The 27,908-nt window shown below is 34.4% G+C and overlaps 2 protein-coding genes across 2 annotated transcripts; both read left to right on the top strand.

The window, feature by feature from the left end:
- The first annotated feature begins 583 nt into the window (after positions 1-583).
- Positions 584-1,489, top strand: LOC142626054 (major allergen Pru av 1-like). The gene is made up of 2 exons (XM_075799825.1): positions 584-830; positions 1,027-1,489. The coding sequence occupies exons 1-2, from the start codon at positions 647-649 to the stop codon at positions 1,323-1,325; spliced, it is 483 nt and encodes a 160-aa protein (XP_075655940.1). The 5' UTR covers positions 584-646; the 3' UTR covers positions 1,326-1,489.
- Positions 1,490-25,590: 24,101 nt separating this feature from the next.
- On the top strand, positions 25,591-27,591 carry LOC142623542 (major allergen Pru ar 1-like). Its single transcript, XM_075796978.1, has 2 exons — positions 25,591-25,877; positions 27,072-27,591. Exons 1-2 carry the CDS (start codon positions 25,694-25,696, stop codon positions 27,368-27,370), a joined length of 483 nt encoding a protein of 160 aa, XP_075653093.1. The 5' UTR covers positions 25,591-25,693; the 3' UTR covers positions 27,371-27,591.
- The last annotated feature ends 317 nt before the right edge of the window (positions 27,592-27,908 follow it).

Genomic DNA, 27,908 nt, shown 5'->3' with positions numbered 1-27,908 from the left:
TTTGGACGTTGCAACCATACATCATTAGAATAAAATTTGTACATCAAATATCTACATTTTTTTTTAAAGCATCCATATTTTTCCCATGGTGTGCATAAAGAATAGATAATTTTGATTTGAAACACTCTTGGTCCTTCACTAATGTATGAGCAAACACACATATTTACCTATTTAGGTTGATGACATGGTCAATGAATCCAGTCTTCAATCGTAAGACCGCCTATGCTTTCGTATTCCAGATACTCCATTAATAATTCCTCCAGGATTATCACAAAACTCATGGTACAACTAGTTTCTCTCCAAACTATACCTAAAATAAATCTAGAAATGCTGAAATTTTTACAATATTTTTATAACCGTAATCCATTGTAATTGATATGTAATAAAAATAAATAATGTTAATAATAGACTCGTGTGAAATAAAGACAAAAATTTCCCGTTGTTTTAATAGCATTTGGAACAACTTCTAAACGTGCTTACTTTGACTAAATTATTATCGAAACTTTCATGCCAGGTAACCTTGAGCCTCCTCGCTCTATAAAAGCTACCCGCTACTCCTTTAGTACTCGCATCTTCAAAGCTCATCAAAACACTCCTTAATAGTTCATTTTTTTCTTTGATCACTACAAAACTCTTTTAAGTCATCATGGGTGTCTTCACTTATGAATCTGAGAACACCTCTGTTATCCCCCCAGCTAGGCTTTTCAAGGCCTTTGTCCTTGATTCTGACAACCTCGTCCCAAAGGTTGTACCACAGGCCATTAAGTCCACTGAAATAATTGAAGGAAATGGAGGACCTGGAACCATCAGGAAGATTACCTTTGGCGAAGGTCAGCTTCAATATTAATATCTAAGATGTAAATTGATGGTATTTGAAATTACATTTGAGTGAAATTTACAATGAAAATTACTATATGTGACCACAAGTCCAAAACTACAAACAAGCTACTAGAATCATTTTTTTTTTTTTTGGGTTTCTTAACATATGATAAGAAAGAAGTAACAAATCTTGTCTATATTTTGCAGGCAGCCAATTCAAACAAGCAAAACACAGAACTGATGTGCTTGACATTGAAAACTGTACATTTAGCTTTAGTGTGATTGAAGGTGATGCTTTGTTTGACAAGCTAGAAAAGGTTTCTACTGAGACCAAGATTGTGGCAAGCCCTGATGGAGGATCCATCGTGAAAAGCACCAGCAAGTACGAGACAAAGGGTGACTTTCAGCTCACGGATGAGCAAATCCGGGAAGGTAAAGAAAAGGCCTCTGGAGTTTTTAAGGCTATTGAGGCCTACCTCGTGGCACACCCTGATCTCTACAACTAAACCTTGTGTTTATTTATGTTGGCGTGTCCCATTTGTAGTTCAGGTTGTGGCCTTTTCTTTTTCTACTTTTGTCAAGTCAAAATTTGTTCTTTGGCTTGCTAAATAAAGAAGTTTGCCGCTTGTCATTATCTGCTGCCTTGTGAAGTTCAAGTTGAAATATTGTAAAGTGAATAATGTGTTTTGTTTCAATAAATATATATAATGAGAATGAATCATTTTATTGCTTACAAATTGTGAGTGCATTTATTTCTCTTGGGAAATCCAATCAAAAATTTTAATTTCCAAGTTTTGAACAATTTAAACATCTTTAACATTTAGGTGCAGAGCTCTGCATTGCGGCACTTAATAATAATACATAAATCATTGCTATGAAACTTGCTGGCCCAAGAAGTATCCGTAAATCATCATCCCTATCCCAAAGAGAAGAAAAGTCCCTGTAGAGTGTTGAGTAAAGGCAAAAGCAATGCAACTGATCACTACTACTTAAAATTTAATGCAAAATGCACTCATCCATCCATACATCTGATATTCACTTTTTAAGAGTAGAACTTGAAACGTTCCTATCAGTGATGTGATTCTGGGACACTTGTTATCGCAAAGGGAGAAACTACACATGTTTACATCAAAAGAGTTCCAAATTGACATGATTTTTTTTAGTTGTGAAATCATGTATATCATCATATTCACCTCTCACGAATTTGACATTCAAAACATACTGCTAATATTGAATTAAATATTCTATATGTTTTTAACCAAAAAAAGAATGGCTAAATACCACAAACATAAAGGGTAACCTATATATTTGATGTTCTATCATTTACACCATATTTCAATTTGGTCTCTAAGCTTTCAAATGTTTCAATTTGATCTCCTAACCTTTTAGTGTCATGTTAGTTTAATCTCTGACATTATCTCCTAAATGAAAATCGTTGACATGACAAACAACTAAAATAAAAAATTAGTTTCCACTGAAGTGGTAATAAACTAAAAGTTATTTTGGTTGTTTGTCACGTCAGCAATTTTCATCTAAGAAATAAAGAGAGGAACTGAATTGACTAAGACTAAGAGGTTATAGACCAAATTGACATAATTGAAAAGTTCTTGACCAAATTAAAATAGTGTAAAGAATAGGAACCAAATACGTAATTTACCCCACCACAAATTATACTTCACAATAGTACCCAAAAAATCCCTTCAATTTTGTAAATGCATAATAATAATTAAACTTTGTAACACACTCTACTTTACTAGGTTCCCTCAAAAAAAAAAAAAAATTTACTAGGGGTCTTGAAATGTTCTTAGTCGTCGAAGTTATCTAAAGCATTAAAATTGAAGGATGGATTCACAATGTATGTGGATAGGTTTTATCACATAACCTGTCTAGGTGCAATGAACCTATTTTGTTAGGTTCTAAAGATTAAGAGTTAAAATATTTAGAATCATTATTGTATTGTATCATCTAGGTGTTTAGGTAATGCTTAAATAAGGGTGTTTCAAGTTTTGAAGTCCAGCTGTTTGCAGAAAAGAAGAGTCAAGTTCTGCCTTTCTCGAACAATCGAGAATTAGGTTTGACCGATAGAAAATCACAGGCACAGTTTTTTCTACAAAATTTTAAACAGGCCCAAGCCCGTGAAAACGTATAAGGTTTCACTTAAACTTATCTACATATAAAAGAAAAACCCTAATCACATTTTGGAGGAGCTGAAGAAGACTTGTGTATTACTCTTTGTGAGATTTGAGAGATTATGTACCTTCTAACTACACAAGATTCTACCGGAGCTAAAACTACAATCAAGGATTAGTATTACTAGTTGCTACATCAAGATCAACAAGTGAAGGTGATCTGAAACCTTTGGGTGAGATCTCAAAGTCATAGGCAAGGCAACTTGTGTTGCTGTAGATTCAAGAAGAGAAGGAGTTCATGGATTCAGAGCTTGCACGTGGTCGTGTCAGTAAGCTACTACTGGAAGTGACATTAGATTTAGGGTTAAATCTTTTGTAAAAACTTCAATTCTCTTATGGTGGATTTGGTTTACCTTGAGGATAGCTAGATCAAATCATCTCCAGGTTTTTACCTTGAAATGGTTAGTTTCATTGGTTTTCTTGAGTCATCATATCGTGGTACTATTTACTTTTCCACATTTTTACATGATATGATTTATGTGTGTTTAACCTAGATCTATAATTTAATCTAAGTAATCACTTGATTAATATATTAGGTTAAACAATTTATTTTAAGCGGTCTAAACGAACTTTCAAATATTTTCTGTAAGATAACCAAGTAGATTGCGTTGGCCTCTTTTTATAGGTAAATCCATTAGCAAGATAGATATTAATGACTCTGATGACTTTGAGAGTGTCTATTGCCAATCACAATGCCCTATGTTAGTGTATGTCATCACCTCTATTTATCAACAGATTTATTATTATTGTTATTATCATTATTATCAATATCAACAGTTGTTGATTAAGTGACTAACATATATTAAGTTCACTTTTGAGTCTGGTGCTACCAATTAAGATTAAGATGTTGAAATCAGCCATGATATGATATTTAACTTTTAACATCAATGTGGTATTTGGTACGGGGAAACCCACATTACTCCTGGCATCCAGATTCCTAGGAATGTGGAATGATATTTAACTTTTAACATCAATGTGGTGTTTGGTACGGGAGAACCCACATTACTCCTGGCATCCAGATTCCTAGGAATGTGGAATCACATTCTTAGGAATATAGCTATTATTATGTTTGGTTTCATTGGGAATGTGAGATGATAATGTTTGGTTTATTTTCAGAAATCTTAAATGAATTATTTATTTTTCTCATTTTATCCTTAAATTTGAATGTGAACTACCAAGTCCTTTAAAAAAAAAAAAAACTTCCTCTAAATAAATAATGAAACACCAAATATAAACTATTAATTATGAAAAATTCATTAAAATTATAGTCTAACATTTCAAAATGACAAGTACAATACAAAAATAACTATTTAAATTCTTAAATGCTTTTATTCTTAATAATAATTTTTAAAAGAGTTTAATCCATAACAAAACAACTTGACAAATTTTTTTTTCCACACGTGAAACTTAAATAAAACTTTGTTAAAGAATATATCAACCTAGTTGTCTATCCTGTTTATATTATTTTGGCTGAAAAAGATAAAGACAAGAGAAAAGATATTGATGATTTGTTTTATATTTTATCTTAATTGCTTAAATGATATGAAAAATGAGTTAAAATTGTCAATTTATAAAAAATACAATTTCCCTTAAGCTTGGAAATCTGGATTCTCACCTATTTTTAAGAGAATCCACATTCCTACTGAGAGGGGTTTAAGAGGGGAATCTAGATTCCCCTGACATCTTATTCACAAGCATGATTTTCAACCAAACATGAGAATCTTTAAACATTTCTGGAAATCTTAAAATATTACCCCGTACCAAACGCCGCACAAATGTTTTGTTTTTGCTTCTTAGCAAAAATTAAAATAAAATGAAATTGTTGTTTCAATATATGTTATTTATAAGGGGGTTTTTCACCAACAACTATTAGGCAATATTATTAATTACAATCGCAACTCTTATATATGTCAAAACTGAGAAAAAAATCCAATTAGATTTCAAATTGGATTTGAATTAGAGTCTAATTTTGCGCCATATATCCCATTTAACTTAAGTTTTAAAGTTTTGGCATCCAATGAGTTAATTCAATGTAAAAATTAGATTTCAATTAGAGTGTAATTTTACGCCATACGTCCCATCTAATCTAAGTTTTTTTTTTAATTTTTTTGTTAAATGAGTTAATTCAATGTAGAAAACGAAGAGTTCAACATAAATAAACCATAAAAAACTTGATCATATATCTAACTCTATATATAAAATTAGAGCAAGAGAGAGTTTGAATGATTTTATATTTATGAGCCATTTTTTGTGCAAGGAAAATTAATTCAAATTTATAAGTCATTTATGTAATATACCATCAAAATTGGACTTTGCTTTTGTTACTTTTTCTATACAAATTAAATTGTTTCGATTTTATTGTTATTTTTTCTTTGAACTAATGAGCATATTTTTTATACTTATTCTATTCAGATATTTTGTATGTGAAAATCATGGATAAAACAAACTGTAATTGAGCTTAATGATATCATGCACCTATCCCCATTCAATTAAAGAGATACAATTGGACCAATTTATTCTTTTATTTTGTGTTGTATTTAGTAGAATTACAAAGACAGTGATTGTGAATTGATATTATATATGTAGTATCCAGTAGTAATTTTCAAAATTATATACGTAAATAGCAGTATAATGAGAAACTTGGCGTAACCAATATCATGAAAATTAGAAGGAAAAACCATTTTATTACCTATAAATGTCCTAGTGGAACTAATGTCTTATATGTCTAATAATTCAAGCTAACATCAATAACACCACTAGAGTTCACTATTTCGTGCATAATATTACATACTAGTTTTTTATAATATTACAATCACAATTTAATACCTTATAAAACGTGGAAAAAAAATATGAAATTCAGTATTACTTTATATGAATTATGGAAAAAAATTATAAAAAGATCCTTATGGGTTTTTGTGACGCCTGTTGGTCACTTCATTAAACTTGATTTCAATAAAATACAGATTTGACAAGTGTGATGTGTCAAATTTGTATTTTATTACCAATAAAATATTTGCTTCTAAATAAGTTGTCTTTGCTTTGGCAAACTAGGATCCTGTGAAAGAAAAATTATTACTTTCACATTGCACACTCCTTATACATCATTAGTATAAAATGTGTAGATCAGATATGTACATTTTTAAAGAAATATCCATATTTTTCACATGGTATGTGTGTGAAGTATAGATAATTTTGAAGTATAGGAAAGAATTGGTGTCCGTGAAGTATATATATTTTTCACATGAAAATGAAAAACATAATAAAAACAATGTTGATAATAGACTCATATAAAAATGATATAAGTGGTAAATACTCCAACCAAAATTGTCATGTTATGAACAATATTTGAGAAAAATTTTATCTGTAGCATTAAGACAAACTATGTTAAGCAGTTAAGGTGTACAAACAACAGCTGTTGGAATTTTTCAATTTAAATTCCTTATGAGATGCATCCTCTATAAAAATAGATAAATCCCTTATACAACTGTCGTTTGTTTTCCTTCACTAAACCATATAGAGCATTAGAATCTAGTCTTATATATGGGATATGTTGCTATATTTTAGTATCAAAGCACCAAAAAGCTTATTACCTGGTCTTCTACTTCTAAAAAAGTTTACAATTGTGCTACAGTACCATCCTATTTTTATGATGGTACTGTAGCAACGTTCTAAACATTATTTTCTATTATATTTTATTCCCAAAAGTATCTGCCTCTTTCTCTCTCTTTAGTGTCTCATCCTCTCTCTCTCCAGAACATTCCAAGCTTGTCTCTCTAGCTCACGGTGGTTTTTTTTTTTTTTTTTTTGGCATGGGCATGGGCATGGGCTGGCATTGGTTGGGTAGCAACGCGGGTATGGTGGTGTAATCAAGTGGTGCTAATCAGTGGCTTGGGTTTCCTAATCAGTGGCTTGGGTTACTAATTGATAGCTTGGGTTTGCTAGTTGGCGGCTTGGGTTTGCTGGTAGGCGTGGTGGTGTGGCGAGATGGAGATCAACGTGGTGGCGTGGTTATCGATGGGTCAGCATGGTGGGTTTCTTTGTTTTTTTTTACTTGGTGGTTCTTGGGGTGGCTATTTCTATGATTGTGGTTGTTGTTGGTGGTGGTGGTTTTTGGCAGTTTTTTTTTTCCTCTCAGTGGTTCTTGTGGTGGTTGTTTCTTGTGGCTGTTGTTGGTGCTGGGTTTGGTGGTGGTGGTTGTTGGCAGGTGGCTTGGTGGTAGCTATTGTGGTTGTGGTGGCGAGGTGGGTTTGTTGAATGGCAGTGGTGGTTAGTTTTTTTTTTTTTTCTTGATGGTGGCTGGGTTTTTTTAAAATATTTTTTATGGTGGTACTAATCTTTTAGACACATTGAAATAATGGAGAGGAATAGTGGGTTGATGGTGGTGGTTTTGGTTGTGTTGATGGTGGTGGTTGATGGCAGCAGTGGTTAGTTATTTTTTCCTAGTAGTGGCTGGGTGTTTTATTTATTTTTTATGAAGAGAAAGAGAGAGAAAGAGTTGGTGAAATTAATATTTTAATGAATATATGAGATAAATAAGAAATAAGGTGCTGGGTGTATTATAAAATGTTATGGTATAATTATGAGATTTAGAGCTTGCAAAGGACTACAATGTTGGAAGCTATAACAGAAAGATAAAGAAAAAATAAGAAGAAAAAATGAGAGATTTCTATTGAATGATGAAAAGTAATTTTGTACAAGCTCAAGTAAAATACAATAAACTAAACTCTATTTATAGAACAAAAATACAATCAAGAACCTTTTAAGAGCTTCTATCATAACTGATAGGCCAAGAATGTATTGATCCCTTGAGTAAACTAACCAATTAATTAGTCAAGTAAATTAATTAAGTCAATTTAGCATGCAATAAGCGTAGTAGCATAAAAAAATCACCAAATAACTAAATGCAGTGGAAATTAAATTTGACACAGGTAATTTGTTTAAGAATGGGAAAAACCTCAGAGGCAAAACCCCATCGGGTGAATTTAAAGTCACCATTCCCGAGAATCTATTATTATCAAAACAAGCGGTTACAAGCAAAAAGAATCCCAGTACCTCATACCAACCTACAGTTGAACCTTCATACCAACCTACAGTTGAACCTTTATCCCAATACATAATTGGACTTGCAATGTAGTGACAATCTCTCCTTTCAATGCACAGCTCCCAGTACGTGACTAACCAATCGACGCGTGGATCACAGTATGCGGTTTATGCACCAACTTGAGAAAGATGTTACCCTTAAAGTTCTTTAGTTCATCCACACAATGAAGGTCAAGAAGCTCCTTGGTTACAAAACCCTACGACGCACAAACGCAACAGCATCTTCAAGAGAAAGATGAACTATGGCAAATTGTCTCTGGTTACAATTTGAGTGAATAATCACTTTGCATCAAGCTGCATCACCTTAGACGACCCTCAAAATAATCCTTATAAATGTCTAGAGTTGTGAGAAAAGAAACCCTACAAAAATAGCTTGGATATGCATCAAAAATATTTGAAAATCTAATTTTCATAAACCTCGATAGATAGGTTATCTGTTGAGCTGCTATCAAGCATCGAGCTAAAACTGTCCATTTGGCAATCTATGACAAGTGAAGTGTCACAAAATTAGCCAATTCTAAATGACATATGTTCATAACAAGTTCCATATATGTCCTAACAATTTCCCCATTTGGTAATCTGTGACAAAACCATAACAAACAAATGAAATATGAGAGAAGTCATAAATCACTCAACTCATACTCACTTGTTGAATACAATAAAATCTAATCCTAACACAAACTTTTGAAAATTTTTGCAAGAAGAGAGTTCATGGCATGATAGATTTTAACATTCTGTATTTCTGAAACACTTTAAACAAAACTCATCAAGGCATCTTAGTGTGCAACAGAAATTAAAAGATTGCATACATAAGAAACATGTGTATAAAGAGAGAAAAGAAACAATACATGGAGAGATAGGTGAAAGTATATATATATATATCAATGATAAGTATAATGTTTGCTATCACTAAATGGTCACAAGACCTGTACAAAAGATAATGTATCTAAAAGAGAAAGAAAAGAAAAGATACATAAAATCCCCACTACGTCCCTCAAAAACAAAAACAAAAAAACACTCCCCCTAACAAAAAGGTCCTATGCTAACTCTCCCTCTAAGTGCATGACTACTTTCATACCCAAAACTACTTTCATACCCAAAACTACTTCCCTTTTTTGTCACGAATGACAAAGGGCAAGTCACTGAGAAGCAGTCATCTCCTCATTACTAGAAGAGCTAGCATCCTCATCCTTATCATCATCACCACCATCATCAGCATCCTCATCCTCAGACGCCACTGGAGAAGGGTAAGGAGAAGCAACAAAGCTACCCATCTGAGCCTGTCATCGAGCGATATGGCCCACATAAGCATTCACCTGACATAACTCATCACTGAGAGTATCAAGGTGAGCATCCATGTGCTCAATTTGAGCCATTAAGGCCTCGAAAGTCACACCACCTGCAAAAGGAGAAGGAGTGGAGGTAGATGGAGGAGTTGTTGTCTCGATCCATCGCCGCTTCTGTCGAAGCTGGGCCTTGCTCCGTCAAATAGTACCAATGTCAATGGCACGCATGATGGGGAAATGATCAAACTTGGGATAGGAGACAAATGAGTGGCGAATGATCCTCGTAATAGTAGAAGGAAAGATAAGCTTATCACAAGTCGTCGTATTCTTATAGACATCTATAAGGGAGAGAATGAAATGAAAGGGAAAGTATATAGAAAGATGCTCTAAGAAGGACAACAAAAAGCGAGCACGAGACTCAGTAATATAATTATAGTGAGACAAGGGATATAGAACAAATGTCATCACTATATTCAGGAACCTCGGACCTTTTGCAAAGCTTGAGTATGAGGTGTTTTGGCACTCACCCCATGATGAAAGTGTCTCACAAAAGAGAGGCAGAAGTTCATCTTTGGACACAATCCTCAGACATGGACAACCGGGACAATCAAGATATGACTCCCTCGGAACATGTAGCACTTCGAAGATAAGCTCTGGAGTAACTACCAAACGAGTACCTCTAACAAAAGTAGAAAACTGACGTATTGAAGAATAGAAACCGTGCATATTGGAGTAGAACTCCTGTACGATCACGAAAGGACTGCTTATGGGCATCTCACATAGAGGTTCCCAACCCTGCCTGTGTTTGACAGTCGGAAGAGCAGTATCGGAAAAGTTTGATAGGATAATGTGGCGTTCCGAATGAATGCCACATTTAGAGAAGTTCTCCGAGAAGTCCTTATCGGCATTCTCATCACGAAACCTAACATGAAGAGGTGTGGAATCAGAAGATGATGCCCTGGAGCGAAGAGGGTTACGGGACGGAGTAGACTTGCGCTTTGGTGCCATTATGTAGACAATCTGAGAGAGAGAGAGAGAAGCAAACAGAAAAGCACCATCAACAGGAGTACCAGGTATGGAGAAGAAAAGGTACGAATGCATGAACAATGCATAAGCATGTGACATGTAACAACAAAAAGTCATGGGCTCTGCCCAATCCAATCCTAACAGCACACAAGGTTCCAACATGTAAAACACACATCCAAATGCGTGAAAATGTTGTGAAAATGCAAACGTAATGCAATGCATGAACATATAACACCATTTAAGCAAAACCCAACCCAAAATTTTAATAAATACTCAACAATTTTCAAAAACCCCCAAAAAAATTTTAAGAAAACCCAAAACCTAGGTCTAAATGCGTGAAATGCATGAAGAATGAAGAATTGAGGGCACTTACCAAGTGATTTGAGCAAGGATTAGGCCAAAATCCAAGAGGGTTTGAGGTTTAGAGAGAAAAGAGAGAGTTTGGGTGGTGAAAAGACAAAAACTGTAGAGAGAGAACAAGAGAAATGAGATCTAATTTCACGCCGGATTTATTTAACGAAAACGCATCTCGATGGATTGAAAGCTATCGAGAATCTGTCTAGCACTAATTCTCGACAAATAAATCTGTCGAGGTGCTATCGAGAATATGTCGACAACAAACGTACCTCGGTGGAACTACTATCGAGAAGCTATCGGCCAAATAGAAACTTTCTTGATGGATCAAGAATCTGTCGAAAAGCTATCGAGACAAATTTTAAATACCTCGATGGATTGAAGATGCGATAAGATCTGTCAAGAAAAGGAAGTCCAAGGGTCTCGACGGATAGCGAGCTATCGAGAGGTGTCAAGAAGCTGTCGAGCATGATAAAAACAGATTTTTCAAAAAGGAGAAAAACACACAAGTGAATGCAATTAAGCAAGCTACTCAACCAAAGATCCAAACATGTTAAGCTCTCAAAAACACTCTCAACAAGAAGAATGTAAAGCATTTAAGATCCAAACCCACACACACACTAAACAAGTCTAACCAATTTTATATTTCAAAAACAAGTCAAGACAGTTTAGTGAGCATACATTAACACATGTATTCCTTATAATGGCCAAATCACATTGTACCTGCACATGTATCAAAAGTAGCAAAGAATTTTTGCGTGTTATCTATGAAAAAATCACAAGATTGCACAAGTTTCTTATGTTATGATGATTTGAGATATGAGAAAATCAATTTAACTCACACACAATTGTAACTGCTTGATGGGGACTATCACCTTCAAGGTACATCCTATAACTCCCACATCTCCTAGAAACACGCTTGTAACCATATTTAAAAGCATTTGGATTCTTTTTACATTTGATTTTCTTTCCATATTGTTCATTTCTTTTGAGCATATCATGCATGGGCATATAGAGAGAGAAGAAATACCCAATTATGTTAAGCTTTAAACATCATACTTTTGCTATGCCAAAGCATACCAATGTTATCCATGATTGGCGGGCTTTAGTGGTGAGATGGTTATTTATGCCTTTCTCTTAGGATTTTTTAGTCCTTCTTGTCAAGAAGAGTGATATGAGTGTTAAGTACAAGAGATTACTTAATCTTAATCTTACTCATCACAAACACAAGCCATAAAACTCACTTGCTTGATTATGCATAGAAATGCTCATCTAAGCTACAAAAGATACAAAGTTTAGAAAACTTTGTTTCAATGGCCATCCAAGGTACACAAGTACCAATGTACACAAAACACACACTATTTTTGTATTTTTTTTATTTTTCAATTTTTTTTATTTTTATGAAAAACAAAATAAAGCAAAACTGAAACAAACAAACAAAAACATGTTAACACAAAGCATAGCATAAAACTAGACTAACTCAAAAACAAGAAAGCAAAACACACAAGTAATGCATAAACAAAAAGAGAGGGAGAGAGAGAAAGTAACTTAATCACTTTGAGCTTTTTTCCTTCCACACCTTGGAAGAACCTTTCCTTTGTACAAACCCTTGAACTGGAGGTGAGGGGAAAGAATTGAAACCTTTCAAGTTCGAAAGGAACATGAGGGTCTTGAGAAGATCTCCAAAAGGAGCAGAAGAGGATGGAAACTGATTATGGTTTCCAGATGAGATCAAACTATTACTCTGTTGAATGGCTAACCACTTGTAGCAATTAGGTCGAATATGTCTTGTAGCTCCACAGTGATGACAAAGATGCTGCTTCTTTTGTTTAGACTTTTGGTTATTACTCTTCTTAGTCCTAGGGATATAAGTCTATTTTTTTTCAAGCTTAGGGGGTTCTCCTAAAATAGATTTACCCCTGTCTATGTTCTCACTAGCTAAAACAGTTTTAACATCATCATTCTCAGAATCAACATTAATAGCAGGTGAAACAAACACAGTAGTACTAGAAGAAGCAATATTAGGAGAAGAGAAATCATACCCCAAACCGGATCTATTAGAAGAAGATTTCTGAAAGCTAAGCATCTCATCAAGCTCTGCACTGGAAGTCCTCTCCAATAAAGCTTTAACCTAGTATAGCTCCTCTTCAAGCTTTTTAGTCCTTTCAGTCAAGAAATTGTTCTCAAATCACAGTACTCCAATGGTCTGATTAGCTTCATCAACCTTTATAGAGAGCTCATCTCGATCGAGTTCCACATCACTCAGCTTCTTGGTGGCTAGCCTAAACAATTTCCCGTGCTTTTCAAAGACCTTGTATAGTTTTTCATACGCTGTATGGATGTCGTCTTGCTCATCCATCTTCTCAAACATAGACTCCACCAAGTCCTCTTCTTCATCTACCTCTTCAACAATCCCTTCAGTAGGATTTACTGTGGCAGTTTAGGTATTTAAGATTCCCTCGTCATCATTATCTGAATCATCCTTAGGCTCAATGCCACTCAAGGTAGCAGCAAGGGCTTTGCTTTTCCCAATGGTCTTGAGATAAGTTGGACATTCTTGTTTCATGTGTCCAAAACCTTGACAACCGAAACACTTTGGTTCGAAGAGAACAGTGTACTGACTACCATCCTTAGCATCCTTCTTCCTTTTATCTAAGCTCTTGAACTGTTAAGAACTGGATTGCTTATTTTCAGTCCTTGTCAAATCCTTTCGCATTGGCATTCTTCATAAACTTTTTGAACTGCCTTTTGATATAGGAGTTCATCTTAGAATCTTCATCATCAGAAGACTCATCGGTATCACTACTTTTAGCCATCAGTGTCATGCTCTTGCTCTTGCTCTTGCTCTTGCTCAATTTCTCGATCCTAGACAAACCCAATTCATAGGTTTACAAGTTGCCAACCAGCTCTGTCAAAGGAATTTAGTCAATGTCCTTTGATTCCTCAATGGCGGTGATCTTGGCATGGAATCTCTCTAGAAGAGATCTGAGCACCTTCTTAACAATCTTGGGTTCTGAAATGGTTTCCTCAAGATTAAAAGCAAAGTTCACTATGTCCTTTAGCTTGGCATAAAACTGATTAAATGACTCATCTTCCTCCATCTTAATCTCTTCAAAACTCATGGTAAGCCTTTAAAACTTTGAATACTTGACAGCCTTAGTTCCTTCATAGGTTGTTTAGAGGATGGTCCATGCTTCCTTAGCAGTTTCAGTGGAGCATATCTTCTTGAACTCCTCATTAGTGACCGCACTGAATAACGCATTCAATACTCTACTGTTGAAGTTTGCCGTTTTGATCTTAGCATTATCCCAATCAGCCAACACTTCCTTTGGCTTGGTCCAGCCTATCTCTATAGCTTACCACACCTTCTTATCTAAAGACTGCAAGAAACCTTTCATGCATACTTTCCAGTATGAATAGTTAATGCCATCAAATAAAGGAGATATAATTATAGATTTTCCTTTATCCATGAAAAACAGGGGTAAATGGATCACACAGCAAAGATTAACCCTAATCAGAGTGTATCCACTCTGATACCACTTGATTGGCCAAGAATGTATTGACCTCTTGCGTAAATTAACCAATTAATTAGCCAAATAAATTAATTAAGTCAATTTAACATGCAATAAGCTTGGTAGCACAAACAAATTACCAAATAACGAAATGCAGTAGAAATTAAATTTGACATGAGTGATTTGTTTGCGAATGGGAAAAACCACTGAGGCAAAACCCCACTGAGTGAATTTAAGGTCACCACTCCCGAGAATCTACTATTATCAAAACAAGCAGTTACAAGGAAAAGGAATCCTAGTACCTAATACCAACCTCTATTTGAACCCTTACCCCAATACACAATTGGAATTGCAATGTAGTGACAATCTTTCCTTTCAATGCACTGCTCCTAATATGTGATTAACCAATTGATGCGCAGATCCCAGAACATGGCTTACACACCAACTCGAGAAAGATGTTAGTTGTAAAATTCTTTAGTTCATCCACATGATGAAGATCAAGAAGCTCTTTGGTTACAAAACCCAACGGTGCACAAACACAGTAGCTTCTTCAAGAGAAAGATGAATTATGGCAAATTGTCTCCGGTTACAATTTGGGTAAATAATCATTTTGCATCAAGTTGCATCACCTTGGATGGTCCTTAAAATAATTCTTATATATGTCTAGGGTTGTGAGAAAAGAACCCCTACAAAAATAGCTTGGATATGCGTGAAAACAAATCTGAAAATCTGATTTTCATAAACCTTGATAAATAGGTTATCTGTCGAGCTGCTGTCAAGCATTAGGCTAAAACTGCATTTTAAACCTTGATAAATACAATCTGTCAAGCTATCTGTTGAGCTTTACAATATAGCAATTCTTCACTTGATTCTTGAACAGATTCACATGGCTTTAACTCTTGACTTGAACAATAAATTATTTGAAGACTTAAATCATCCTAGATCTACCCAATTATTAGTAAAGTGTCAAAGGATTAGCCAATTCTAAATGACATATGTTCATACAAGTTCCATATATGTCCTAACAATCTTCCCATTTGGTAATCCGTGACAAAACCACAACAAACAAATGCAATATGAGAGAAGTCATAAATTACTCAACTCATACTCACTTGTTGAATACAATAATATCTAATCCTAACACAAACTCTTGAAAAATTTTGCAAGAAGATAGTTCATGGCATGATAGATTTTAACAACCTTTATTTCTGAAACACTTTAAACAAAACTCATTAAGGCATCTTAGTGTGAAATAAAAATTAAAAGATTGCATACATAAGAAACATGTGTATAAAGAGAGAAAAGAAACAACACACGGAGAGATAGGTGAAAGTGATAACAATGATAAGTACAATGTTTGCTATCACTAAGTGGTCACAAGACCTATACAAAAGATAATGTATCTAAAAGAGAAACAAAAGAAAAGATACATAAAATCCTTACTACATCCCTCAAAAAAAAAAAACAAAAACACTCCCCCTAACAAAAAGGTCCTATGCTAACTCTCACCTTAAGTACATGACTACTTTCATACCCAAAACTACTCCCCTTTTTTGTCACAAATGACAAAGGGCAAGTCACTGAGAAGTAATCATCTCCTCATCACTAAAAGAGCTAGTATCCTCATCCATCATCTTCATCATCACCACCATCATCAGCATCCTCATCCTTAGACGCCGATAGAGAAGGAGAAGAAGAAGCAACAAAGCCACCCATCTGAGCCTGCTGTTGAGCGATACAACCCATATAAGTGTTCACCTGACACAACTCATTAGTGAGAGTGTCAAGTTGAGCATCCATGCGCTCAAGCTAAACCATGATGGCCTCGAGAGTCACTCCACCCGTAGAAGAAGAAGGACCGGAGGTGGATGGAGGAGTCACTGTCTAGGTCAGTGGCTGCTTCTATCAAAGCTGGGCCTCACTCCATCGAAAACTACTAGCGTTAATGACACGCACGATAGGGAAATGATCAAACTTGGGATAGGAGACAGAGGAGTGGTGAATGATCCTCGTGATAGCAGTAGGAAAGATAAGTTTATCACAAGTCATCGTATCCTTATAGACATCTATAAGGGAAAGAATGAAATGAGAGGGAAAGTATATAGAAAGATCCTCTAAGAGGGACAACAAAAAGCGAGCACGAGGCTCAATAATAGAATTATAATGAGACAAGGGATATAGAACAAATGTCATCACCACATTTTGGAACCTCAGACCTTTTGCAAAGCCCAAGCATAAGGTGTTTTGGTGCTCACCCCATGATGAAGGTGTCTCACAAAAGAGAGACAAAAGTTCGTCTTTGGACACAGTCCTCAGATGTGGACAACCAGGGTAATCAGCATGCAATTCCCTCAGAACATGTAGCACTTCAAAGATAAACTCTGGAGTAACTACCAAACGAGTACCTCTAACAAAAGTAGAAAACTAAGGTACTGAAGAATTGAAACCGTGCATATTGGAGTCAGACTTCTGTATGATCACAAAGGGATAGTTAAACTGCCTTAAAGGCCAGTTAAATTGACCTGCAAGAGAAAGAATGATCTTGACTGTAGGAGATTTAATAACAGGACTGGAAGTTTCTTCAAAATCAACTCCATATTGCAAATGAAACCCCTTAGCAACCAATTTGGCTTTATGTCTATTGATGCTTCCATTACTATTCAACTTGAGTTTAAACACCCATTTACATCCAACCACATTTTGTGAAGGAGATAGTGGAACCAAAGACCAAGTACCTTGCCCCTGAAGAGCAACAAACTCCTCATCCATAGCAGAACACCACTGAGGATATTGTGAAGCAACCTTATAGGATGGAGGTTTAGTAAGGGTGGAATCAAGTTTAGAGACTAAGGATAATTTGTATGGCTTAATAGGCTTAGCCACAGACTTTGACTCATTTGATTCAGCCCTGGCATTAAGAGCTATGGGCTTAAAGATGCCATCTTTGGACCTTGTGATCGTAGGATGAATATTAGTGCTAGAGGGAACTTGAACAGCAAAAGTTACCTATGGTACTGATGGAACAGCTGAAGAAGAATGTGAGGATGAGGAAGCAAGTAAAGTAGAGACACTAGGAGGACTAAGGATAGCAATAGGAGCAGATGGTGAAACTGAAGGAGACACATCTGATATAGGAGCAGGACTAGACTATGATCTAGGTGGAGATGTTGTAGAGATTGGAGATGGAAGTGACATATTAGGTGAAGGCATCCGAGTAGGCTGATGACTAGACTGAGGTGATGAAAAAGTAGGAGTAGGAGTATGTTGAGTAGGAATGGAAGGAAAACAACAACATGATTGGGCAGAAGGAGTGGGGGACTGTGTAGATGTAGAACTAATGTTTGGACCATTGGATAAGACTAGGATAATGAGAATTCAGATTCATTGAAAAGCACATGCCTAGATATGTATATCCGAGAGGTAGTGGGATCTAAATGGATATATCCTTTGGTATAAGCAAGATAGCCAAGAAAAATGCAGGAAACTGTGTGAGGTTGAAGTTTATGACTGTTATAAGGTTTAAGGAGAGGAAAATAGGTACAACCAAAGGTCTTTAAATGTGAAAGATCAAGTTTGGTGAAGAATAAGAGTTCCCAGGGAGATTTATTATTGAGAATAGGAGTAGGTAGTCTGTTAATAATGTGGAGTACTGTGGATATGTGATAACGCGTTAAAATGTATACTTGTTATATATTTATGTGGGCGTTTTCTCCTTATTACTATGCTTAATTTATATAATTAATCCATGATTTGCATTAGTCCCTATTATTTATCTTTACATAATTTCTTGAATAAGATGTCATTCATTATGTGTAATTTTCTACTTTCAGGAAATCATGTGAGAAAAATGAGTTTACAGGAATTTGTGAGAGAATGGAGGCCAAACTAGAATTAAGTGGAACTAAAGGACCATGCTTAAATGCCTAAGGAGGTGCAGCTGGAGTGCTTGGATCATCTACTCTGATTGGAAGCTTCAAATAAGGAAAGAAACCAAAGAGGCAGAATCTGAAAAGGAAAAATCTGATTTGAGTACTGATCAGTATTTTGGACATATCTCACTCATAAAAAATTCAATTGATACAAGACCAGATGGGTTGGAACCGTGACTTAATTATCTACAACTTTCCAGTTTTGAGGTTTTCGAAAGTCACAAGTTTTGAAGGCCTAAATTAACTCACAAGTTACCACTGTAAACCTGGACGGAAATTAGAATAGTAAAAGTTTTTTTTTCTTTGGACACTTTTATATTAGTTTTTTGAAGGGAGGCTGTGTAGAACGAATTTTGGGCAGAGGAAACTTGTATTTTCCTTTCTCTAATGGCAGCCTAAACTCTTTACTAGGGCTAGAGGTTATGTTTCTTCTATACGGTATGAATATTCAATGTAATTTTTTCTAGGATTTTATCAACAACATATTTGATTGTTCAATTAGATTTCTTTTCATGTATTAGTTCTTCCATGCTTTCAATAAGTTCAATCATGTTTTTCTTATTGTTTAGATGAATTTCTAATAGTTTCAAATAGAAATCAGATTTTAAAGTGAATGAGTTTTTCTGAAAAACTTTTCTAACCGCATTATTAATCGAGGTTATCATGCGTTCTTGAATTGTCTCAGTTCAACCGAATCATAAGTTTTTAATTGTATAAGAACAATCAATTATGAAATAGATATTTTCTTAGATCACAAAGAATTTCATATCGATATAAGGAAACACCCTAATGCCCTAGTATTTACATTGTTGATTTAAATCAATTTTATTATTATTCTTGTTAACAGTCACCAAGCAAAATTATTTTTCTTCTTAACCCAAATCTTTATTTAATTATATTGTCTTTGAATTTACTCTGCTCCTTGTGGTTCGACCTCGGTACTCCGAGAATTATATTGCTACGATCTCTTGCACTTGGGAGTGAGCAAGCAATATGACATAAGACTAATAAAGTAAAGGTAGTTGAGAGTGAGAAAGCAAGGTAAGAGCGCACTCAACCAAGTGTTTGTGCTTCCTTTCAGCTACCCCATTTTGTTGAGCGATATGTTTCACCACCTTTGTCAGACCTCAAGATCTTAATCTTGGTGTCAAGATGATTCTCAACAGTAGCTTTAAAATGATTGAAAGCATCAAAAACATCATATTTAAATTTTAAGAGGAAAAGCCAAGTAAATCTGGAATACTCATCAGCAAAAACAACATAATACTTGAAAACATCAGAATGGGCTAATTTAAGAGGCTTAAAAGCTTGAAAATCAGATTTATTGAAAGGAAGTTGATGCATTTACAATTGAGACAATGTTTACAATGAGTGATAGTGTCACTATGAGGTAAAGAACAAGCTACATCAACAGAAGCTAGTGCTGTACTAAGCACTTTATTACTAGGATACCCTAGCCTATGATGCCACAATAGCCACTTATTAAATCTATTTACATGAAAAACAAAAGGTAAATGAGGAACTTATGCTGATTGATAAGACTGTGAGAAAGATGCAAAACTAAAGGTAGAAGGCTTAATGAAATGCTGCGAGTAGATTGGATAAACACCATTTTCACTCAAGCCCTTGTAAAGGAGTCTCCCTGTAGGAATATCCTAGATTTTAAGTTCATTTGCATCAAAATGGCAAGAACAGTTATTATAAAGGCAAAACTTATGAACTGAAAGTAAATTCATAGCTATTGTAGGGGCATGAAGGACATCTTTTAACTTGGAATTGTGATATTTTGTGTGAAGAGTTGTGTTACCTATATGATTGATTGGAAAAGTCTATCCACTTCCCACAGTGACTTGTTCAAGTCCTTTGTATGGAGATTGAATTGCAAGGTTGTTGAGATTAGCAGTTAGATGATCATATGTGCCTAAGTCTACAAGCCAAGGCTCTTGATTGGTAGTTATGGCTACATTAGATGCACTTGCCATAGCAGCTAGCTCGATAGGAGGATTCTTTTCTTGATAGGCAAAATCTATCCTATGATAACAATCTAAGGCTTGATGACCTAACTTGCCACAGATTTGACATATTGAACGATCAGTCTTGAAATTTTGTAAAGCATTCTGATTCTGATAATTCTGAGGGGAGAAATTCTAAGGTGAGAAGTACTGAACTCCATTGTGGTTATACCTACCACCTCCTCTTCCTCTAGTAGAACTATTTCTGCCCCTTCCTCTTCCAGAACCATGATTCTAAGAGTGATTCTGAGAGGTGTTGCCTGATTTGCCATTAGAAGCAAACATAGCCAGTGAATGAGGAATTGGAGCTAAGTGATCTGTCATTGCTTGTTCTTCACTATGCAACATTATAGCAAGTTGCTCATATGTAATAGGATCACTCCTAGTTCAAATTGTTGAACAAGAATGAACAAATTCTTTAGGAAGTCCTCTAAGCACAATACAAATCAATTCTTCATTGTCTACAATGACTCCTACAGCAAGGAGTTTGTCAAGAGCAATCTTGATTTTCTATAGGAAAGTGTTCACTGAGTCATTACTTTTCTTGAGACTTTAAAGCTCAAGCTTAAGATTCAAGATGTTTGCTCTTGATGTAGAGGTGAACCTCTGTTCTAGAGTGTTCCAGGCCTCTCTAGAGCTTGTGATGCCAACAACAAGTGAGAAAACTTGAGAAGTAAAAGTTGAATTTATCAAGGAAAGCAAAGCTTTATCCTTGATCTTCCAAGCTTGAAAGTCAGGATTCACAACTAAAGTTGAAGTTCTTGCAACATCAAGAACAAAAGGAGATGGTTTTTGAGTAGTGCCATCAATATGTTCAATCAGAGAATAAGCCTTCAGTATAGTGATCAACTGGTGCTTCCATGGTATGTAATTAGTGTAGTCTAATTTGATTGACATGAGGTTTGACATATTGGAGAGTAACAGTAATGGAGTAATGTTACAGCCAACAACTTGAATTGAAAATTAGTGAAAATTCTGACATATTGTGTATAAGTTTTCTTTTCTCACAACCCTAAACATATATAAGGATTATTTTAAGGGCCCTTACAGGTTGCACAGTTGCACGAGTGTGAAGCAAAGTGTTGTTCATGCAAATTGTAACCGAAAACCTAATTTTTCCTAGTTCTTCTTTCTCTTGAAGAAGCTACTGTGTCTGTACACCATTAGGTTTTGTGACCAAGGAGTTTCGTGATCTTCATCGTGTGATGAACTAAAGAACTTTTCAGCCAACATCCTTCTCAAGTTAGTGATTAAGTCGCGTACTAGGATCCACGCATCTATTAGTTAGTCATGTACTAGGAGCTGTGCATTAAAGGGAGAGATTGTCACTACAGAACAAGTCCAATTAGGTTTGGGGTAAGGGTTCAACTATACGTTGGTATAAGGTACTCGAATTCCTTTACATGTAACCGCTTGTTGTGATAATAGTGAATTCTCGAGAGTGGTGACCTTAAAATCACCCAATGGGGTTTTTGCCTTAGAGGTTTTCCCCATTCGTAAACAAATCACATTGTCAACTTTATTTTCCACTGCATTTTATTTTAGTTGGTGATTTGTTTGTGCTGCCACATTGCATGTTAATTTGATAAATTAATAAACTTGTCTAATTAATCAATTAATTCATCACAAGGGGTCAATACATTTGTAAGTGCACAATTGCACCTGGACCCAAGAACAGTTATGGGCTCAGGCCCAATGAGCCTTAAAAAATAAAAATTTGTAGAGAGTGGGCTTGAAACCCAGGTTAGAAGTGAGTGAAGATTAACTGACAAACTAAAGATTGCCAGTATTTGGAAACAGCAAGAAGTAATGTAAATAGGTCTCCTCGGACGTAAGCCGAGAGCTGTTCTTATATTATCTCTCTATCTTTGTCTTTTTTCTTGTTAGGTTACAAAAAGTCCTCTCCTCCTTCTGTTCTAGGTCCTCCCTTAAATACTCTTCTTTTTAATACTTTATACACGTGTTGCCCCAACTCCTCCCTTAGCCTAGATATTTCTTTTCTTAGTGCCTTTGAACAGTAACTGGAAATTTCCCTTCCACTGTTCAAGTGTCACCTCCCCATTAATGCGGCCAGGGTGGTAGGTGCAGGGTCTTTAATGTGGAGGTAGCAACCTTTATCTTTGACATTTCTTCAACACCGGTGCTTCTGGGGCATTCTAGGGTTTCCCCCTTTTAACCATTGGCCTTAACTGTGCCATCCCCTAACCTTTACTATGAAATCCCGAGTTCTTCGGTGCTCACCCGAGGGTAAGTTCACCCTCGGATGGGTCCTCGGATCCTCGGCGCATGGGCCGACCCATAGTATTAACAACTTCTAAACCCAGGGTCAGGTCGGCCCTCCTTAACACGGCCCAAAAGGCCCATGTTCCCATCAGGATCTTTTTACCCCCCACAACATTCTTGGCCTATCAGAAATCACCTAATCTAAATCCAAATTTATCATAAAAACATAAATCTCAAACTCATAATATCTAAAATCTAAGCATAGCATTTATTGTTACTACGCTTTATTAAACCATATTAATGTAACATTTTAGTCCACTTTGTTATGACTAAATTTAAGTAAAAGTCTTTCTATAAATATACAAATGTAATCTTTAGGGCAGTAATTCATTTTTTTTAACATCGTTACTTTTGAATGAATTGCTTGAGGTTGATTATAGATTTAAGAAAAATAAATAAATATATACATATATGTATGTATGTATGTATGTATAATTTTTATTTAAATAAATTATTCAAATTATTCATTCACTTAAAAGAGACTATCATCATAATCAAAACTCATATCAAACTTACACTGAATATGTATAATTTTTTCTCTAAATCTTATTCGAGAGAGTGAAAGAGATAGAGACAAAGACAGAGATAAAGAGAGACTGCTTGTGATGGAAAACTAAAAAATACAACACCAAATCGTATGAACCCAATACAGAGTTTTAAAAAAACACAATGATTCATCAACATAAAGTAGAGTTGCAATAAAAAATAAAAAATCAAGAGAAAGAGAATAACCACTTTTTCAAGAGAGAATAATAAGAAATATATAGAAAACAATATAAGAAGAAAAAAAGTATAAAAAAAATACAGTGATAAACACCAATATATCCAAGTCATGTTGTATAATAAAATAACATTATATTCTACTATCTTTATAATGCAATATGACAACATCTATAATATCAAAGAGAATAAAGAATATAGCAACTTAAAAACAAAAAACATAATCACATCAACCCAAAGTAGCATTCCAAATAATACAAAATTCATCAACCTAAAGTAGAGATGCAAGAAAAATATAATAAAATCCACCAAATATGAGAGAGAGAGAGAGAGAGAGAGAGAGAGAGAATTTGAAAGAGAGAGAAATAAATTTTGTGTGTGAAAAAACAATAAATAGAATGGAAAAGAGAATTGTAAATTTATTGCAAGAGGAGGGAAATAAGAAAAGCAAAAAAATAAAAGAAGATAAACAACACCATTACAAATAACAGTAATTTTATAACCAAACAATCATGAGCATAACACCAAACAAACACAAACTATGTGAGGAGAACTTAGAGTTTGAGTTTTATTTAGGAAGAGGGGCAAAAAAGTAAATAAAAATTTTATAATATATTTTTTTAAAATTAAATATATATTAAATATACATGGGTGAGGTAAGGTTAGGCAGATTTATGAATCTTATGACCTGAACCCAACCTAACCCACTATTGAAAAAATTTCATAACCCAACCCAACCCACTAACCCTTAAAAATCGACCCAACCTGATGGGTTAAGTTCGATTAGGTTGGTTTTGGCAGGTTAGCAAGTTCGTTGCACACCCCTAGGCATATTTAACAAACTAAAAAAATTAAAAAAAATTTTAAGATTTGTTTAAATCTACTTTTTAATAGTTTTTTCGTGCATCACATAGATTAGCAACTAGCCAACTAGTATTAAATAAATTATTTTAACAACTTATTATAACCATCGGCTATTTATTTTTTATTCAATTAGAGTTTAAAATTATACAATCTTTTGATTGCATTGTATTACTGTTACCACTTCACTCGATGCTTCACCAAATTCTTCAAGCCTATGAAAACTATCATTACTAAATGAAAACTCACTTAGTGTATAAAACTCTCGATCGATCGAATGCTCTTTTCGATTGATCAAATAGGAATCGAGCATTGATCGAAACAGGGATAGACTCCAGGATAGATTTCCTTACCATTTCGATCGATCAAACAAAAGTTTTGACCGATCGAAAATACTGAATTTCGAATTTTCACTTAGAAAATTTTAGAACTTGAATTTTCACTTTATCGAGTAACAATACTCCAAACTCAAACAATCATTATTACAATCTATCCATGTATATACATAGAGTAATGTTACAGCCAAAAACTATTTTACAATATTTTTACAAAATATTGATCTAGCCAACCTCTTATTGGTTTTCATCTAGGTCTACCAATAATATCACTTTTTCATTTAACAATAATCACTCACCACATAAGCAGTTTGTAAAAAATTTTGTAAAATAATTTGTGTCTCTAACATTATTCATACTTGTATATACAACACTATGTTTCAATCTTCTTACATTTAGATTTAGGTGTTTTTATATAGATTAGCCTTGGTTTAAGTAACACTAGCGTAATCAATATTTTTAAAAAAATTAAAAATTAAAAAGTCGCTATTTGATTCATAAATCTGGGTCAACATATGCTAGTTGGTAAATCACATAAGTGTACGTATTGGTATTTGTATATATATAGTTGGATTGGGTGATATTTCAAAGGTTTTTCATTCTGTATTTTAGCATTTTAAAATTAAAAACACTCACGTTATATTGCTCAATAAAATATCCTTAAATCCACGAGACGCTGGAAATATGTTGTTGTCTAGCTAATGAACCAGCTCTATAATGTAATTATATGTTCACCAATATTCATACTAAATTACTAATGAGTATGAAGTATTTATAAAATTTCAAAATCGTACATAAATTGAAGGTCTCCTAGTTTTGTTTGTATTTGAAGCTCATGATTCTCAATAAGTCATCGATTATGTTCTCTGCACATGTATGAATGAAATTTTTTTTAAAATAATCAATTTGGGATTTTTTTTAATCAAATTTTTGAAGGTGATTTCTTAATTATAAAGTGTAGTAGCACATCAATCGGAATCAATTTTGGACTTTTGAATCAATCCTTGAAGGTGCTTTCATTGACTGAATAAAATATGATCCATTTTATAAATTATAAAAATGTGTAGATCACTCCATCACGTCGGAGATGACACAACTCTTTGATCTACAAATTTGGGCATCTCTCATCAAAGGTAATCTCCTTCTATATATAGCACTCCTAGAACACTCATATATGCACAACATAAAAGCTCAATCAATATCCCTCTAATATTTGCCATTTCTATTTCCTTGATCATTTTCAAACTCTCCTAGCTAGTTAATCACTATGGGTGTTATCACTTATGATTCTGAGGTTACCTCCCCAATCCCACCAGCTAGGTTGTTCAAGGCCTTTGTTCTTGATGCTGACAACCTCATCCCCAAGATTTCACCACACACTATTAAGAGCACTGAAATTCTTGAAGGAAATGGAGGCCCGGGAACCATTAAAAAGGTCACATTCCATGAAGGCGAGTATATATATACTAATTTTTCACCCAATATTTTTTTAGCATTCTTACTTTTGGTATATGTTACCAATTGTTTTGGTCCTCCAAAGCAAGAAAATGCTTGTCAAATACAAACAAAATGATGCCCAAGTTTTTTCTTTAATGACATGGTTTAAAAGATTAAATTTTATCTTTGCTACTAACCTTTAACTTTTATTTCAAAATTTTCCTTACACTTTAGATTGTTTCAATTTAATCCCTATACCTTAAAATTTGTTTCAAAAAAATCCTTATTGTTATGTGATAGATGGAAAATATGACATGGTAAGCAGAGTTTATGAGATGCGATATGCTCCACGTCATTAAAGTGGCCTCCATGTCATGAATTCATTTGCTACATTAGAAATTTTCATTTATCGGATAATGATAAGAACATTTTAAAAATATCTTACAATATAAAGACATTTTTGAAAAAAAAAATTAAGGCAAGCATTGAGGGCAAAAAAAATGTACTATGTAACTTTCAGCTTTATGTGTGTGTGCCAGTGAAATTGATACCGTGCCAGTACCGGTCGTACCGGCCAGTATGTACCGTATTAGTACGTATACTGGTATTGAAACACCAACGTTTCGTACCAATTTAAATACCGGCCGTACCAGTCATGTATCGACCATATCGGCCGATTTCAGGCAATACCGGCCGGTACTAAAAAAAAAAAGCCATTTTTTTTTGTTTTGTAATTTTTGAATTTTTGTAAAGGCAGAATAATAACTTATTTGCATTAATTTATTAGTATTATTTGTTTTTTTAGTATGCAATAAATAATTAAGCTTTCTATTTTTTATATTGTGTTTTTTTTCTTTTAATTGATGCTAAAGTCTAAAACCATGAATAATTTGTTCTAAATTGAGGTAATGTTTTATGGTAAACTTTTGTATTCATTATAATATATACACACACACACACACACACACATATACATATATATATATATATATATATATATATATTTATAAATATAAAAAATAACGGTAAACTCGAAACGGTATATCAGTATTGACCGGTATCGAAATATATCATTTCACTGGTCAAACCGGTATAGCCTCCGGTACGAGATTGACTCCCTTAGTGTATGCACGCGCAATCACACAAAACATACTAACTAGTGTTGTCTTTTCTTTTTCTTTTTTATCTTTTCTTTTCAATTTCCATAGGAAGCCATTTCAAATTCCTTAAGCACAAGATCGATGCCATAAACAAAGAGAACTTCACCTACAATTACAGTGTGATTGAAGGAGGACCTTTGTCAGACAAAATTGAAAAAATCTCATACGAGACCAAGTTGGTGGCAACCCCTGATGGAGGATCCATCTTTAAGAGCACCAGCAAGTACTATGCCAAAGATGATTTTGAGATCAAGGAAGAGCAAATCAAGACTGGTAAAGAAAAGGCTGCAGGATTTTTCAAGTCAGTTGAAGGCTACCTTTTGGCCAACCCTGATGCTTACAACTAAACCTGCTGCTGATAAGAGTGTATCTATTCCTTCTATTGCCATATAGAGGTGTGACTTTCATGTCTATTCTGATTTTCTGTCTAGTCAGAACTCAGAACTGTCTTGGTCTTGTAATAAGTGTTACTCTTTGGATATTCTTGTTGCTTGTAATGTTCCCTGTCCATTGTAATGTGACTCTTGTATTGTTTTGAGTAATATAATAAAAATCACATGGTATAATTAAGGTATTATTTGCTATTGATTGGATGTGGTTATTTTTTTGCTTAAGTTATTGACTTTCTTCTTATTATCTTATCTTAAAGAACAAATTAAGATTAGTAACTTCAACATGAAATTCTTAAACCACCGCGCACCCTTGGTACGGTGGTCACTCTAGAAATATAAATGCTCGTGGGGTGTTGGAGGTAAGGATCGGAGTTTAAGTCTCCCAAAAAGAGCTTCACACACATATACACTTAGATTAGGCTAGAGTAAAAATTCTATCTTGTATAAAAATAATAAATAAATAAATAAAAACATGAAATTCTTAAGATCCTAA

Source organism: Castanea sativa, chromosome 2, assembly GCF_040712315.1.
Source record: "Castanea sativa cultivar Marrone di Chiusa Pesio chromosome 2, ASM4071231v1".
Taxonomy (NCBI): Eukaryota; Viridiplantae; Streptophyta; class Magnoliopsida; order Fagales; family Fagaceae; genus Castanea; species Castanea sativa.
The sequence above is the reverse complement of the archived record's forward strand: the minus strand, read 5'-3'. Positions and strand labels throughout refer to the sequence as shown.